General features: G+C 37.4%; 2 protein-coding genes across 2 annotated transcripts in view; both read left to right on the top strand.

Moving 5' to 3' along the window:
- The window catches only part of LOC127415016 (DENN domain-containing protein 2C-like), a 34,055-nt gene extending 27,248 nt beyond the window's left edge, over positions 1-6,807 (top strand). Inside the window, exons 14-19 of the mRNA XM_051653473.1 lie at positions 1,539-1,716; positions 2,778-2,819; positions 4,169-4,277; positions 5,656-5,898; positions 6,005-6,091; positions 6,198-6,807. Of these exons, the coding sequence (XP_051509433.1) occupies positions 1,539-1,716; positions 2,778-2,819; positions 4,169-4,277; positions 5,656-5,898; positions 6,005-6,091; positions 6,198-6,220 (682 nt within the window). The 3' untranslated portion in view covers positions 6,221-6,807. The remainder of the gene's footprint in view (positions 1-1,538; positions 1,717-2,777; positions 2,820-4,168; positions 4,278-5,655; positions 5,899-6,004; positions 6,092-6,197) is intronic.
- A 1,892-nt stretch (positions 6,808-8,699) lies between these two features.
- On the top strand, positions 8,700-12,522 carry bcas2 (BCAS2 pre-mRNA processing factor). The gene is made up of 7 exons (XM_051653547.1): positions 8,700-8,849; positions 9,098-9,190; positions 9,301-9,371; positions 10,545-10,706; positions 11,504-11,554; positions 11,730-11,810; positions 11,938-12,522. The coding sequence occupies exons 1-7, from the start codon at positions 8,757-8,759 to the stop codon at positions 12,062-12,064; spliced, it is 678 nt and encodes a 225-aa protein (XP_051509507.1). The 5' UTR covers positions 8,700-8,756; the 3' UTR covers positions 12,065-12,522.
- Positions 12,523-16,670: the final 4,148 nt, after the last annotated feature.

Below are 16,670 nucleotides of genomic sequence, written 5' to 3'. Positions count from 1 at the left end.
AAGGGTTGCCAGATCATGTTGTATTGTGGAAGTCTGTCCGTTAAGACATATCTTATTCTTTCTAAGTGTAATGTGCTGGCTAGAACTCGCAACCAGATCTTGTAGGAAGGAACTGTTGTTTCTGATGATATGAGTAATAACTTTTTTGTGGTAATGATGCAGTAAGAGAGGAATTGCTGTTGGGCTTTGATGAGCTTTGATTAGGTTTCAGATATACCAAGGATAATTGATAATGGTTCTGGTCTCAGCGGAACGTTAATAATTTCTGAGATACTGTTTTTAACACAGCATATGGGGGCCTAAGTGAATTCCCCACTCTCGGTTCCAGGCCCACCCAAGAATGACACCACAATACACTCTTTAACAAGTTGAATATATTAACTTGACATCTGAATATATTAAAGACACAAAACTTAGAAATTAACAATAAAGTAACAACAAATTTTTTTAGATCTTTGTTTTAGTCCAATAGATGTTTTTTAAATGACCAATTATTAACTATATACAAACCGACCTTGCTTTGCTGGGCCCCCTGGTTGCTCGGGAGACATAAGCTGCCGATTATACCGCTTATAGCTAGAAACGGTCTGGAACGCAATTACACACATACTGGTCTGATATGCTTCTGAGTAACTCATACTGCTTTGCATTTCCTTTCCACCATAAAAACAGATCCTTGTTCGTTAGTATGCATGACTCTAACATGAACCGAATACCAGTAGAGTAGAATTTAATAAGAATCAAAATATTACAAGTCTTGTCACACTTGGCTTTGCTTGAAAGCACACAAAGATGCCATCATGTCTCCTTCTCTCATCCAACACCTCGACGACACACATCAATTGGGGACAACACCCCCCAATGGACTCAGTTATAACTGTGAGATTTGGTGAGAGAAGTATCTAGCTCAAGCCAAGCTCCAAGAAAGGATGGGAGCTCAAAACCACCAGCAAAGATATACAGAACCCCTAACCTAACCCTTTCCCTAACCCTAAACGTTATGAAAGTGTCGGCCCCTTTTAGAGCTGGCCCCCTTCTGGAGTAACCCTGCCCCTTTCTGGAGTTACCCCGGCTGTTTTTGGAGATTCTGCCCCCATTTAGAGATCTCATTGCTGCAGCTGCTTGGGAAAGTACAGGATAATTCAGCTTTGCCCACACAAATGAAAATCAATTTGTAATATTTGAGTAGTGTTTTAATAGTCGATTAGCTGTTGGAGAGGGATTATTTGATTAACTGATTACTCATGCACATCTCTAATGTTTACACCAAAAAAAAATATATAAATTAGCATTGATGGACACAAAAATTCATCTTAGGTGAATGACCCTGTAGAAAGCTGCTGCCTTTATAGATAGTAGACAGCAAGTCAGCTCACTTGGGTTTGGAAAAGAGTCTTTTAAGATTTGAACGCTTTGGTGAGAAACAACCTGAAATTTATTATGAGAGAAGCTTGTTCATGCGAGAACTTGTGGTGTTTTGCGCTAGTGCCACTGTGAACCTGTTCATTGTTTACTGATCTCTCTATGTGTCTGTGCAGTGTCTTGTCTCGATGTGCCCATTCTGCCCTGGCACTGCTGTATCCCTTCACCTGGCAGCACACCTTCGTACCTGTGCTCCCAGCCAGCATGCTGGACATATGCTGCTCTCCCACACCCTTCGTCATGGGAGCGCTTTCTCCTTCCCTGCCGCAGGTGCTAGATATGCCCATCGAGGAGGTCAGTCGAATTTTATTTCAGCTTATAATATTACTCTAGATTTCATTATTTAGTTTCACAATACCATTTTCCACCCTCTCTCTGACCCTTAGAGCAACTGTGCCTTTGAGAATTTTTTGTAAATAAAAATTACAATAACGGCATTTGAAATGAGTAGCAATGCTTACACATAGGCTTTGGGTTTGCTATTAGGTCCAGTAGAATTTGCGGTGGCCCTTATGTTTAATAACAGCTGACTTGCAAAGCTCGCGTTACATTATGACAGATTCACAAAACAATCATTGGCGAAATGTGCTGCACAAACTGTTAAGGTCAGACCTAAATGATGAACAAGAAAAATCCAGTTTTACACACTATGACTATGTCTTACTTAGACGCATCTGGTCTGTAGAAAACAGACTGCCCGGAGGGAATTTTATTAAACTTTGTCATGGATCCAATATAAGATGCTTCTAAAAAACAGAGGAGAGCTCTAAGATTTGATTATAGCCACGGACAGAGTTTAATTTAATAACTGCCATGACTTGAATTGTTTCCATTGTTTAACAGCTTAAAGAAAACTTCAAGTTCTGCCAATAATGTACCATTTTACTGAGGCATAAAGTATTTAATTGTGACTATGAGAATATCCAAGTGCATGACAGAAGTCCCTTGTTTTCAATCAGTTGTTATGTGCATCTTGGCTTCAAAGTGTCCAAAATGTACAAACTTAACAAAACTTATGATAGCACACCACATTTCAACAAAATTTGCCCATTACAGGTACTATACAGTAAGTAAAAAATCCTTATAACTCTGCAACTGTTCAGTCGAGACATGACAAAGTCTAACGAGGTTCATTTAAGACCCATCTAGTGGCTTATAGTAGTTGTATAGTTGATATAGAACATGTTTCTGTTGTATATGCTTAATATGTTTTTGTGCTATCTGCATTCAAAGAGCATGAATTGCACATACTGTAAATGTGAATGTAAATTTGTTACATAATATGGGCATTTGTTGCATGTTGTCATTGTGACCTTCATGTCCCCTCTCATTTTTTCTTTGTCTTATTATTTCAGGTGCTTATTGTGGATTTGTGTGCAGACAAGTTTGTCGTTCAGGTGTGTATTTGGGTTTTAGTTTTCTAATAATGCAGGGGTGTGTTCTTTTGAAAGTGTTTTTTAGTGTGTGTGTGTGTGTGTGTGGCAGTTTGAAGAACTCTTTGTGTATTATTGTTCTATGTCATTGAGCACAAAAAATGTATAAGGTGACTAATCATTTTGGGAAATGTCATTATAGGCAGAGGTTGCGTTAATCAAAAAGTTTCAGTTTTCAATTTTCTGTTCCATTTTACCAGATTTGAAAAACATTTATTGAGGATGATTAAGGGATAGTTCACCCCAAAATTAAAATTCTCTCATTGTTTACATGAGGGTGTCATGTTGTTCCAACCCCTCATGACGTCCTTTATTCCAGGAAACACAAAAAGGAGATGAATCTGCTTTGGCAGAATGTTAGCCTCAGTCACCATTCACCAAACATCTTTTGCCACACGTTTTTCCATGAATCATTTTTTCATACAATAAAAATGAATGATGACTGAGACTGAACATTCTGCCTAACATCTCCTTTTGTGTTCCATGGAAGAAAGAAAGTCATACATTTTTGGAACAACATGAGGGTAAGTAAATGATGACAGAATTTTCATTTGAGTGAACTATCCTTTTAATCTTGGCTACATCAAATCTACAAACACTAATGGAATGGCACACCTCTATATAATTAAAAAATGATAATTATGATGGGTAAACATAGACCATGACATATTATCCAGTCTGTCAATAATGATTATTTGGGACCCACATTATATTAGGTGTCTTACTATGTACTTAAGCATTTGATACTATGTACTTATTATGTACATGTATGTGTTGTTGCATAGTACCTACATGTAAAGTACCTGCATTTAATTGCATCTGTAGTTACACTGTTAACCTTACCCCTAACCTTACTCCTACTTTTTAGCCTACCCTTACCTCAACTTCAGTAGCAGGAAATGTATTGTATGAATTTTAATTTTAATTTTAGAAACTTAGTATTGTATGTATTTTAATGTTAGCAAGTAGTAGTTAAAGACACCTTATATAGAGTGAGACCATTATTTCACTTCACTTCAATATAAATGTAGTTATTATCACTGTACAATACGGTTCTATTCATTAACGCCAGTAAATGCATTCATATATTCACTGTGCATTTTCACATTGAGAATCAATGGCTTCATCCAAAAGCTGAAAAATGTTGCTTTCAGAGGCTTTACATGGAGTTAGGATATAAACATCTACATTCGATTTGAAAATTTAGCAGTCTTCATGTATTTTTCCCTAGAAGAAATGTCTATGATTCTGTCTTAAATTAGCATGCTCATATATGCATCGTTCTCTCTCCCCTCTGGTAATCTCTGTCGCAGCTTGGAGATGAGGATTGTATCTTACCCAGCAAGCTGCAGGCAGCGCTTCAGGAGATCCTGGAGAACAGGGAGGAGATACTAGAACAAACCGCACGGGACAGGAAAGGAGGTCAGACTTATCACACATGCCAATATGCTTTCACACCCAAAGCTAGAAAATCTGACTCAGAGAAAAGTTTGGTTTCACTCATGTGTTATAAGGTGTGGTCCATTGTCTCGGTTCATCAAGTCCTGTTGTCTGTTAATTCATAATTTGATGAGTAATTGACTATTAAACAAGGCCGTTAAGTACAGCAAAAGGCTGCCAAGCATAACCTCAGTTATATAGATGATATGTCATGCTGGCCTAACTTCAAACAATCACTATTAACAATAATAACTGACTTATTTAGTGTCAGTTTAGTTTAGCGCTGGGCAAGATCGCTATAGTTCTGTTGGTGTTCATATTGCGAAAATGACCGTCTGACTGCTCATTATTCTGCTTATTACAGGACTACATACCAAATTAATAATTGCATGGACATGAAATAATGATTTGAGTAGAAATTACGTTACTGTGTAATAACACAGAGACTGCAGACACAACTGAATCCCACCACCGGTTTGCGTTCAAGTTCTGTTGGTGTTTATATTGAGAAAATGACCGTCTGACTGCTCATTATCCTGCTTATTACATGACTACTTTCCAAATATAGTAGTCGTACTCTGCAAGCTTACTTGTAGAGATTGCTCAGTTATACAAAAAGTAGGAAAGATGACTCCCGTTACCAAGATTACCGGTGAAATATCACTTTATCCCGGATGTGCGGTCATTATTCAGAAATATCAGGCTGCTGCTTGATGGCGCAATTGACAAATCAGAATCAAGTATTCCAGAGAGCCGTGTAATAAATATCTATATATTTATTTATTTGCACTGAAATTATTTCAAAGGTTGTTCTTTTTCAATCAGAGGAACCATCATTTCAACCAAGCAGCCATTGAGTGGATTTAAAATGTTTTAAGTAAAATACAGTTCAAATCTAGTTTAAGAAATCAGGGTGTGTATTCCACAATTCATATGCACAAAATAACAATACATAGTAATTAAACAGCAATATTTTTACTAAAGCATTTTAATACATGAAAAATGCCATGCAGACTTCCATGAATATGTGTGTACACAAATAATCAGTGAATCAATTTGCAATCAATTTATTGACCGTTTGAACTGATTCACACCATTTTTGCTACTTCAGTTTAAATGCACTACACTATGAAATGCTCTCATATTTGCAAGGAGGAATCATGAAACTAGACTTACACACTCTTTATAAACTCAGTGGCCATATCAAAAGAACAATTAAATCATCAAGATATTGCTTGATGTACTTATAAAACATTGTGAACATATTGGGAATATTTTATGTATCGCCCAGCCCTAGTGTAGTTGTTTTTTTACTTAATGTAGTCTCATTATGTGACGGTATGGTTCCATTTTCCAACAGATGAATCAGACCTGAGCACTTTGATGTCGGAGGCATTTGTGTGGTTCTTTGTTGAGCTGGTTGGGCATTATTCCCTTCATATGACCGAAGGAGGAACCGGTGGGTCCCGAGAGCTGCAGAGGGATGTTTTCAGGAAATCTCATCCTTCACGAGGAGTGCGACAGTTTCTGCAGCTCTTCATGGACACACAGATGTTTGCCGGTTTCATTCACGACCGAGAGCTTAGAAAAGGAGGTGTTAAAGGTGAGAGAGGGGGGTGTTAAAAGAAAGCCGACTATGAAGACTTATTTGTAAATAAAAACATTTTATGAATTTTTTTATGAGAAGAATGTATCATCATTGTTTACAGGACTGTTTGAACTGAGAGCTGCAGAATATCTCGATTCCTATCCTGAACCAGAACCGAGTGGAGTCAACAAATTTCTCAAAGGGCTTGGTAAATCATTTTCTGCTTTTCCATTTGTGTGGAATGAGAAGCCAGAGAAAAAGTTTTTTTTTTTTTTTTTTTTTGCTCACAAAAATGTTTTTTTTTTTTTTTGCAGGGAAATTCTTACAGAAGAAATAAAGAACTGTCCAAACAGCACTAAATCTGTGTCAGAGCAGCCATGAATTCTTCACAAGAGTGTGATGACTCAACCCACATCTTGTTTCCTGTCCCGTTGACAATACTCTTGGGTGGAGATGAGGTCAACACTGGAATCAGCTTGTTCCGCCCTGAAAATTCTCCGGCTTGGATTTGCTGTGCCATCACAGAAGAGGAAAAGGCTTGAAATTACTTTTTAAGCTCAAGGAACAAAGAGGATGGAATTAGAACACAGAGGAAAGGGAGCAGTCCCTGTCATGTTATTTTGGCCAATAAGGAAAAACTATGAACGTGTTATAACAAGGGTTGGGTTAACGGCCATTTCAGATGTCTTTCACTTACCCTGTTCTTTTTCTTTAATGTCATTGTATTATACCAGAACATAAGGTAGGCTAATGCAAGTATTTTTTTGTATCTAAAACATTTTCCAACTGAAAATTATTTGTAGTTTAAAAAAAACATAATGAAGGATGGCTTCTATTCTCCTTCAAGAATTAATTTATGATTTCTCAGATGCACAGAAATTACGTTTCAAATTGAATGTCAAACATTAAACTTTTGTCATGTTTGCTCTTTTTACTTTCGGTGATCATTTTGCTCTCACTTCATTTCTACCAGTCGATTTTCCTTTTAAAAATGTCATTTTTCTGTGGAAACAGGAAGAACTTAAACCAAAAATATTTATAAATTCAAGTTATATTTCAAACGAAACAAAAAAGCAATTAAAATAACAAAGTGGTCAAAAAAGTCATACACAACACCTCTCCAAATCCAAACATTTACGGTCTCCAACTTCCTCCACCTGCCACATTTGCCATGACGTCAGTATCAGTCCACTGACAACAGGTGGAAAATTACCAATACAAATTAAGAACATAAAGACAATAATAATAATTGAAATGTAAACAAATCATTACTTTAAGAAAGTTTAACACAAATCCCTATTTTTGTTTTGATAAAACGGCAACAAATATCAATGCAAATTTTACACTTTGTATGGTTTTTAGGAATATTTTGTGTAACTTTTTTTATTACATTTGCAAATAAAAATATCTTCTCTCTCGCAGTGTTAGCGAGTGTATTAAACCATGTGATTCAAATGTCTGTTTTTTTATAGCAAGTATTTATACTTATATTAATAAATAGACCACAGGAAATGTGCCATAAAAAGTGTAACATATTCAAACAGAAAAGTATACATAAAGTATGATGCTGATCTAAAATTTTGACACCTGACTGAATGTGTTTCTCATGAGTATTGAGACAAATATAAATAGTGCCTACCGGTAAGTTACAATGGGGTAAAAGGCACACCTTAAGGAAAATGTGCTTTTTTTCTGGTCACAAAATGTATCAAGATTGAAAAAATAAATTTATTTTTATTGAATATGGATGGAGCAAATTAATTTGTGTGAAAATAATTATTACAGAAGGTTGTTTTTATTAAAATTATAATTTTTTTTTTTTTTAAAGTGGAGAGGGATATTGTGTAGAGATGGGGGCAATGGTTCTAGTTAAAAACAACATCTCTTTTGAAGAGAAAATAAGGCTTGGACTTCACAGTTTTACACTTGTGCTCATCTTCTAAAGACTTGAGAGACTTCAGAAGACATGACGCCATTCCCGGTAAGGGAACATAGTGAGTAAAGATGCTCCCTGATTTTTACGGTGCATTGTGGGGATTTTGTTAGGGAGTGAACGTTTCAGTGCACTGGAACGATTTTGCGAATGAGACTGCACTAAAAATGGCTGACTCCCTGATCAATGCCCCGACTACTGAACTGGGGAGCTGATTGAGATGCACCCTTTAACTCCTAAATTCTATCCAGTAGGTGATGATAAGCACAAAGAATGCAAATCGTCAAAAACAAAAAAGAATGTGAAAGTGAAACTGGAGATTTATAGTAAAAAGGGACTTAAATATTTATCTGTTTCTCACCCACACCTATTATATAAGTTCTGTAGATATGGATTTAACCACTGGAGTCACATGGATTACTTTTATGCTACTTTTATGTCCTTTTTGGACCTTCAAAGTTCTGGCCATCATTCACTTGCATTGTATGGACCTATAGAACTGAGATATTCTTATAAAAATCTTCATTTGTGTTCAGCAGAAGAAAAAAAGTTACACATCTGGAATGGCATGTGGGTGAGTAAATGATGAGAGAATTTTCATTTTTGGGTTAACCTTTATGGTAGTTTTTGTTGCTGTTTAGTGTTTTGGCAGAAGAGGCGAAGGGGGACGACTTTCTCTTTGGTCACTGCATAATTCTCATACTTCCATTAGTGTTACTTTATAGTTCTGATGACTTAACTGCCATTCTAAACTGTATAAAAGATGAATAATACTTATTGATTTGATGAGTCTAAACTTATGACCTGGAGTGTATGTGGACTGAAAGGTTTGGGAATAGGAGTGACTACTCCGACCCACAAGGTGGCGCAGATGTTCAAATGTCAGTTCATCTAAACACAATAGAAACAGCGAACATGCGTTTGTTCCTGGAAGGAAAGTATGGCAGGTCCGTCTTCAGTCGCTGGTGATGTTTTTGTTGATGCTCTGCCGTATTTCGACCAGGGATATGATGCTGCAGGGGTCAGAGAAGCAGTAAGTAAAAGAATATGTATTTTTATTCGATCAGTCCCTTTAAAACGAGGATAAATAATGATTATTGGACCTGCATTCTATAGCCAGACCAGCTAACTGATATAATCAGATTTTCTGGACGTTGAATGTGACAGTTGAGCTGTTTTATATTATATTTGTGTAAATTAGAAAATTGAAGTATTACAGTATTGATTGTAATAATACATTATTTATCCTTACATCGTTTTTATTATTATTATTGCCCTCAGGCAGCTGCTTTGGTCGAGGAGGAGACAAGACGATACAGACCAACCAAGAACTACCTGAGTTACATGCCCACACCTGATTTCTCAGCCTTTGAGGTTAAACAAAATATATATATATACACATACATATACACTTTTTATGCTCCTGTCTCACTATAACCTTCATGTTCACACTATAACTTTCGTGTTGTGTTGTTCTCATATAGACTGATATCATGAGGAATGAGTTTGAGAGACTTGCTGCTCGTCAGCCCATAGAGCTGCTCAGTATGAAGAGGTAAGCTAAAGGTTTACTGATCAAAACTATTGTTACAGGTATTGGACTGTAGTCTACTGATGACTTTCCTGAAACTGGAGTGACTTGATAGGTTTTACAAAGGGGATGGAAACAAGTTGCGAGAAGTTTCAGTATTTCCTAGAAAATAAAAACAATCATATTATTGGCTTGTTTGGTCTTATTGTGGCTTAAACATAATTCATAAGTAGTATTAATTGCACAAGTGTTGAGGGAACTTAATCATTAGTGTATATAACACTTTTTTTTTAATTATTATTATTATTATACAAATTTTACCAAAGGAAAGACATTTGCTTGTTTTGAATGCATGTGTGCAATATATCAAATCACTTTTATTGTCACACAATATTGGGCTTGTACAAATATATAACTTAAAGGGTTAGTTCACCCAAAAATGACAATTCTCTCATAATTTGCTCTACCTTATGTCATCTCAGATGTGTACGACTTTCTTCTGCAGAACACAAATGAAGATTTTTAGAAGAGTACTTAAGCTCTGTAGGTCCATACAGTGTAAGTGAATGGTGGCCAGAACTTTGAAGCTACAATAAGCACATAAAGGCAGCATAAAAGTAGTCCATACAACTTCAGTGGTTTAATCCACCTCTTCTTAAGCAATCTAATCGATTTTGGTTGAGAACAGACAAATGTATTTTTCTGTACATCTTGCCATTGCAGTCTCTAGGCACAGTCATGATTTCAAGCTCGATTAAACTTCCTAGTGCTTGACGCATGCTCGGAGCGCTAGATGGCATTAGTGTAATCGAGCTAGAAATAATTATCACCAAGGAGACTGCTGATGTAATGATTTATAGTGAAAAAGGAGTTATATTTTGGTCTTTCTCTCCCAAAACCAACTGGATCATTGATTAATCCACTGGAGTCTTATGGATTACATTTATGCAGCCTTTATGTGCTTTTTGGAGCTTCAGCGTTTTAATTACCATTCACTTGCATTCTATGGACCCACAGAGCAGAGACATTCTTCTAAATATCTTCTTTGGGTTCAGCAGATCAAAGAAAGTCCCATATCTGGGATGGTATGAGGGTGAGTAAATGATGAGAGAATTTTCATTTTTGGGTGAACTATCCCTTTAAAACAAAGTGTGTTATTTGCATTCATACCTCACTATATTTTGAACATCGTCTTAGGTATGAACTGCCTGCTCCATCATCTGGGCAGAAGAATGACATGACGGCCTGGCAGGACTGCGTTAATAACTCTATGGCCCAGCTTGAGCACCAGGCAGTGCGTATTGAGAACCTTGAACTTATGGCCCAGTATGGGACTAATGCATGGAAGGTGTCAAACGAGTAAGTGAACAGACTTAAGTCTGTAATTTGAAGTGTAATCATGAATTTGAGACTCTCTGTGTATATGGATCTTTTAATTCATTTGACCATTCCTCAACATTGGTATTGTTATATTATACTGGAAAAATTGAAAGACTTTATTTCTTCTGCAGAAAACAAATGAAGATTTTTAGAAGAATATATCAGCTCTGTAGGTCAATACAATGCAAGTGAATGGTGGCCAGAACTTAACCCATATGACTCCAGTGGTTAAATCTATGTCTTCAGAAGTGATATGATAAGTGTGGGTGAGAAACAGATCGATATTTAAGTCTTTATTTACTACCAAATCTCCACTTTCACATTCTTTTGTTTTTTTGTGATTTGCATTCTTCGTGCATTATGCCAAATACTGGGCAGGGAGGAGAATTTATAGTTAAAAAAAGGACTTAAATATTTATCTTTTTCTCACCCACATCTATCATAATGCTTCTGAAGACATGGATTTACCCACTAGAGTCATATGGATTACTTTTATGCTACTTTTATATGCTTTTTGGACCATCAAAGTTCTGGCCACCATTCACTTGCATTGTATGGACCGACATAGCTGAGATATTGTTCTAAAAATCTTTGTTTGGGTTCAGTAGAAGAAAGAAAGTCATACACATCTGTTATGGCATGAGGGTGAGTAAATGATGAGAGAATAAAAATTTTTGGGTTAACTATCCCTTTAATAGAAAATCTAAACTATTGTGAGATTTGATCATTTGAATGGGTTTTCTGCTGATTATAATCGGTTGTCTTCTCTGAAACAGTAATTTGGCCTTAATGATTGAAAATGCACAAAAGGAACTGCAGAAGGTTAGGTGAGTAACATAATACTGTTCTTTGTATCTGTGTATGTTAAATATAGTAGTTTTGCACAATTTGGGAAACTTTAATTAGTTAATTTTGACATTAACACTAAAACATTTTAGTTATGTATTTGTATCTTAATAATAATGGGTTTGCTTTTTACGGTGTATTTCTATTTCCTTACAGAAAACAGATACAGGACCTGAACTGGCAGCGCAAAAACGATCAGCTAGCTGGAGGAGCCAAACTTCGAGAACTGGAGTCAAAGTCAGTACTGCATTAAGTACAGTATATTCCTGTCTTAATAACATATGTCAATCTGTCTTGAGCAAAGTTTAATTCAGTAAGTTGACTGAACTCTGATGGAATTGTTTTTGCTTATTTGTTTTCGCAGCTGGGTGTCCCTCGTTAGTAAGAACTATGAGATTGAGCGTGCCATTGTACAGCTGGAGAACGAAGTGGCACAGATGAAACAACAACAGGGCGACGAGAACAAAGAGAATATTCGACAGGAATATTAAACTATGAAGCCAGTTCAACACCTTAAAACTGTTGCAGACTTTTGCTGATCTTGGACTAGCAATTGATCACTCTACCAAAGTGTGACATTGTTTTCTTTTTTTAAATGATTATTTTGTTCTGTTTCTCATGACGAAGAGGGAGTCGTCTTTATACAAGGAAAACGGGCTACGGTGTTTTAGTGCAAACAGATTAAATGCTGGTGTAGCCCAGGTGTCAATTCTGCATCAAAAGACCGTTAAAGTCCATTTAAACTCTGGAAACCATCTTAGTATGTTCATTGAATGCTTCGTTAAAGTTCAATATAGCTTTTTGCAAAGCTCTTGTGGTTGTTTTGCCATTTCTAAAAAAAATTGTTGTCTTTAATGTGATTACCTGACAGACCGTAAGGCAATATTTTTTGATGTTCTTCTCTAATTGTAATATTTTTTTTAAGATACACAATAAAATGCTGAAATAATGACTTGCTTTAATCGGTTTCTCAGTCAACAAGATATTTATCCCAGTGTGCCTGTAAATGGTCAAAGATGAATTTCTTGTAGTTATGTTAACAGTGACGGGCACAAATACATGAAAATGTATTTAAAATAAAAATACGTGTTTAAATGTATCAGAATAAAATACAGTATTTTGTATGTTCAAAATACATGTGAAATTGTCCGTTCAATGAAGTATCACTATTAGGTATTATATAAGCTTCTGTTTACGTTTTATAAAATAATATAAGACCCAAGTATTAAATGTTAAAGGTTTTACACATTTATAGTCACGTTGTGCAAAGATCTGGGCAGCATGAATGTTTTTTTTTTAATGGTTTGTTATAATATGACATTAGATATGTCATACTGTAACAGGTAAAGGATGGGCAAGGAGGAGGCGGGAACCGGCAGACCAGTCAACTTAAACTTTAATGACATAAACTCGACTTAAAACAACATAAAACACATCTCTCTCTCCCGCCGATTAGTTGACAGCGCCGGCCGTGCACCCTCACAGCCTGGCCACGCCCTCCTCCTCGTCACACTCCTCCCCCACCTAATTCAGGCTGGGGCACCATCTGGACTGGCCTGTCCCCCCGCACCCCATCTCTGGAGGTGAGACGCTGGCCTTCCAGCCATTATGCCAGCCGATGGTCCACCCCGCCTCCTGGGAACCTGGGGAGAGACGAGGGGAGGGAGAGGAAAAGGGTGAGCGGGAGAGACAGAGAGAGGAAAAACTTGCTCGCCGGTCCCCAGACATGCCATCGCCTGGTCCTCAGCCACTCCACCCTCTGGCGGACAACAGCCACTCCTCCTCCGGCAGCCAGCAGTAACTCCTCCATCCCCTGGCGGATGGCAGCGGTTCCTCCGACACCTGGTGGCCGGCAGCGACTCCTCCGTCCCCCGGTGGACGGCTGCAGCCCCTCCCTGGTGGACGACAGCGGCGAGGACTCCACGACAGCGCATCCCTCCTCCTTCCCGGGTTTCGGCACCAGTGTAACGGGTAAAGGATGGGCAAGGAAGAGGCGGGAACCGGCAGAACAGTCAACTTAAATTTTAATGACATTAAACACAGAGACACACACACACAGCGGCTGCGTGTGTCTCTCTCTCTCCCAAACTGGGGTCTCCGGCTCCTCTTTATCTCTCTCTCACGCTGATTAGTTGACTCAGCGCCTCATGGCCCGGCCACGCCCTCCTCCTCGTCACACATACAAACATACTTGTTGACTCCAAAGAGCAGTAAGCTCCAGGATCAGTCGGCTTTCTCAAGTTTATATTTTAAAAGGGATCAAAACTGGAAAATTTGCGTTGTGGTTATTTTTATCTGTCATTAGTTGCTTTTGCATTATTTCTACATTGAAAAGTACCTGTTCTCACAATCACGGAGGTCGCTCTCTCTCTTCCTGTCTTTTCTGCCACATAAGTAAGATAAGAAGCTCATTGGTCACTTGGTGAGAACACGATGTTTTTCAAACAAAACGGATGTGTTTTTTCAGTCTTTGAAGCCATTAACTCAGCAGGCAGTCCCGATGGTCGAGTGATTAACACCTCCCTGAGACGGTAATGCCCACTCGGTCTCCTTCTGCCTGGCCGGTGATTATGTTAATGAAGCTAACACCTGAAAATCATTGGAAAAATCGGCTAGTGAGATGCCACCTTAACACCAACAACCGATTAGGTAGCAAGACTGACTACCCAGAGCTAATGTCCAGTGCTAGTGCTCTTTTATTCCTTCATGTTAACTGAAGGCAAATCTGAATGATGTTCCATTTTAGCTTGTAAGCTAGCGATCTAGCTAACGATAGCTAGTGAACTCGCTAACAAAAGTTAGACTAGCTCGTTAGCTGGCTGCTGACTAGTTTTGATTTCCTCACTATTGACATGCATTACATTGGCTGGCGAGAAGAATCATAGCTACCTTAATATTTTAATGGAAATTAAATAACATTTAATGGAAATTAAATAATTACCAGCAATTATTATATTTTTTGCAACAAGCAGAATCGACTATCACATCCTCACTGTATCTTACACCATATTTCCTTGCAGAATCGCATGCATGAAAGTTAGGGTTGGAGGGCATGCCTTAACTAGTTGATATAGGAAATCAGCAGACTAATAAAGAGGTTGACAGGCACAAAGTATTTTATGTATTTTGAAAATACACAAATACCAAACTTAAATGTATTTAGATACAAATTACATTAGATTTTTTTCAAAGACTTTAAAATACAAAGTACAAAATAGTATTTTGTATTTCATATATGTATTTCAAATACATGTATCTGAAATACTGCCCATCCCTGTATGTTATAAACTGAAAAATTGGCAGCAGGGACCTCAATTGGGTAGAATGTGGTATAGTTACAAAATTGTGTACTTCTTCATATGCACATTTATCACATGGTTTACTTTAACTCCTGTATTGAGTTACATGGACTCAATTTGTACAAAATAACGTTCACAATTTTTGGATTTTCTCCCCTTTCCTCCCCAATTTGGAATGCCCAATACCCAATGTGTTCTAAGTCCTCGTGGTGGCATAGTGACTCGCCCCAATCTGGGAGGTGGAGGACTAATCTCAGTTGCCTCCGTGTCTGAGACCGTCAATCCGTGCATCTTATCACGTGGCTTGTTGAGCGCATTACCGCGGAGACCTAGCGCATGTGGAGGCTCACGCTATTCTCCGCAGCATCCACGCACAACTCACCATGCGCCCCACCGAGAGCGAGAACCACATTATAGCGACCACAAGGAAGTTAAACCAACGTGACTTTACCCAACCTAGCAACTGGGCCAATTGGTTGCTTAGGAAGCCTGACTAGAGTCACTCAGCGCCCTGGATTCGAACTTGCGACTCCAGGTGTGGTAGTCAGCGTCTTTACTTGCTAAGCTACCCATGCCCCCTAGTAATTTTTTTCTTATTAAAAAAGTTTAACTCCTAAAGACATGTAATTTTGCAATATATGTAGGAAATCATGACCACTCACATTAAAACAAAGACTCCAGTCTTATCAGAAACCTTATAAAAGCTGTTTTAATCTACATGGAGAGGGTCCACACATGGGGGCTGCCATATTAGAATCACATAACCAGCCGAATACTACTCGCTTAATCTCAGTAACTGTCCTGTTATTTGACACTTTCACTCGTTGATTAAATTAGTCATGGCTGACTGTGAATACTAAATTTCTACAATGGCATCTGAAACTGAAAACTATTGATTTTAAATGATGCTGCATCCAAGCCGCTAGGTGTCAGTGTAAGTCCAAGATGACATGAAGACAACAGTGACTGAGTGCACCTTTAAATGCAGCAGTGGTTGCATATTTTTAGCTACTTGTGTGCTTTCTTCTAAGCTTTTCCCCAAAATATTGTAGACTCCCCATTTATCAGTTGAAGTGATTCGAATGTTGCAGAAAATTTGAGTTCCTTTGCATTTAATGGAATATTCCAGGTTCAATACAAGTTACGCTCAATTAACAACATTTGTGGCATTATGATTTCAACAAAAAAATCATTTAGACTCGACCCTCCTTTATTTAAAAAAAAAATTGCGTTACAACAAGGCACTTACAATGGAAGTGAATGGGGCCAGTCAATAAACGCTTAAATACACAAAAGTATAAACATACAAGACGTTATTATTGTGTGTTTTGTGATTTCAGTGTGATAAAATCACTTACTAACCTTATCTGTGTAAAGAAATATCTAATATTACAACTTTATTGTCATGACAACAAAACCCTCTAATCGCAGTACTGGATATAACTTGACAGCGATAAGGTTAATAAGCGATTTTATCACACTAAAATCATTTTATCACATAATAATTACGTCTTGTTGCTATAATTTTGAAACTATGCGTATTTGACCGTTTATTGACTGGCCCCATTATAACTCCCATTGTTAGTATAATGGGTTTGTGTGACGTTTGTAATAAGTTCCTTTAGATTTAAATTATTAAAAGATGTATTTGAAATGTTAATTTTATTGATGTTTTTTATTTTATTTTTTTATTTTATTGATGTTCAAGAACATGACAGTACAGTTACATGACTTATATAAAAAGCGACAACATCAATATCCAATCATATTATGGTAATAGTTTATCTTTAATAAAACG

This window comes from Myxocyprinus asiaticus, chromosome 24, assembly GCF_019703515.2.
Source record: "Myxocyprinus asiaticus isolate MX2 ecotype Aquarium Trade chromosome 24, UBuf_Myxa_2, whole genome shotgun sequence".
Lineage (NCBI taxonomy): Eukaryota > Metazoa > Chordata > Actinopteri > Cypriniformes > Catostomidae > Myxocyprinus > Myxocyprinus asiaticus.
The sequence above is the reverse complement of the archived record's forward strand: the minus strand, read 5'-3'. Positions and strand labels throughout refer to the sequence as shown.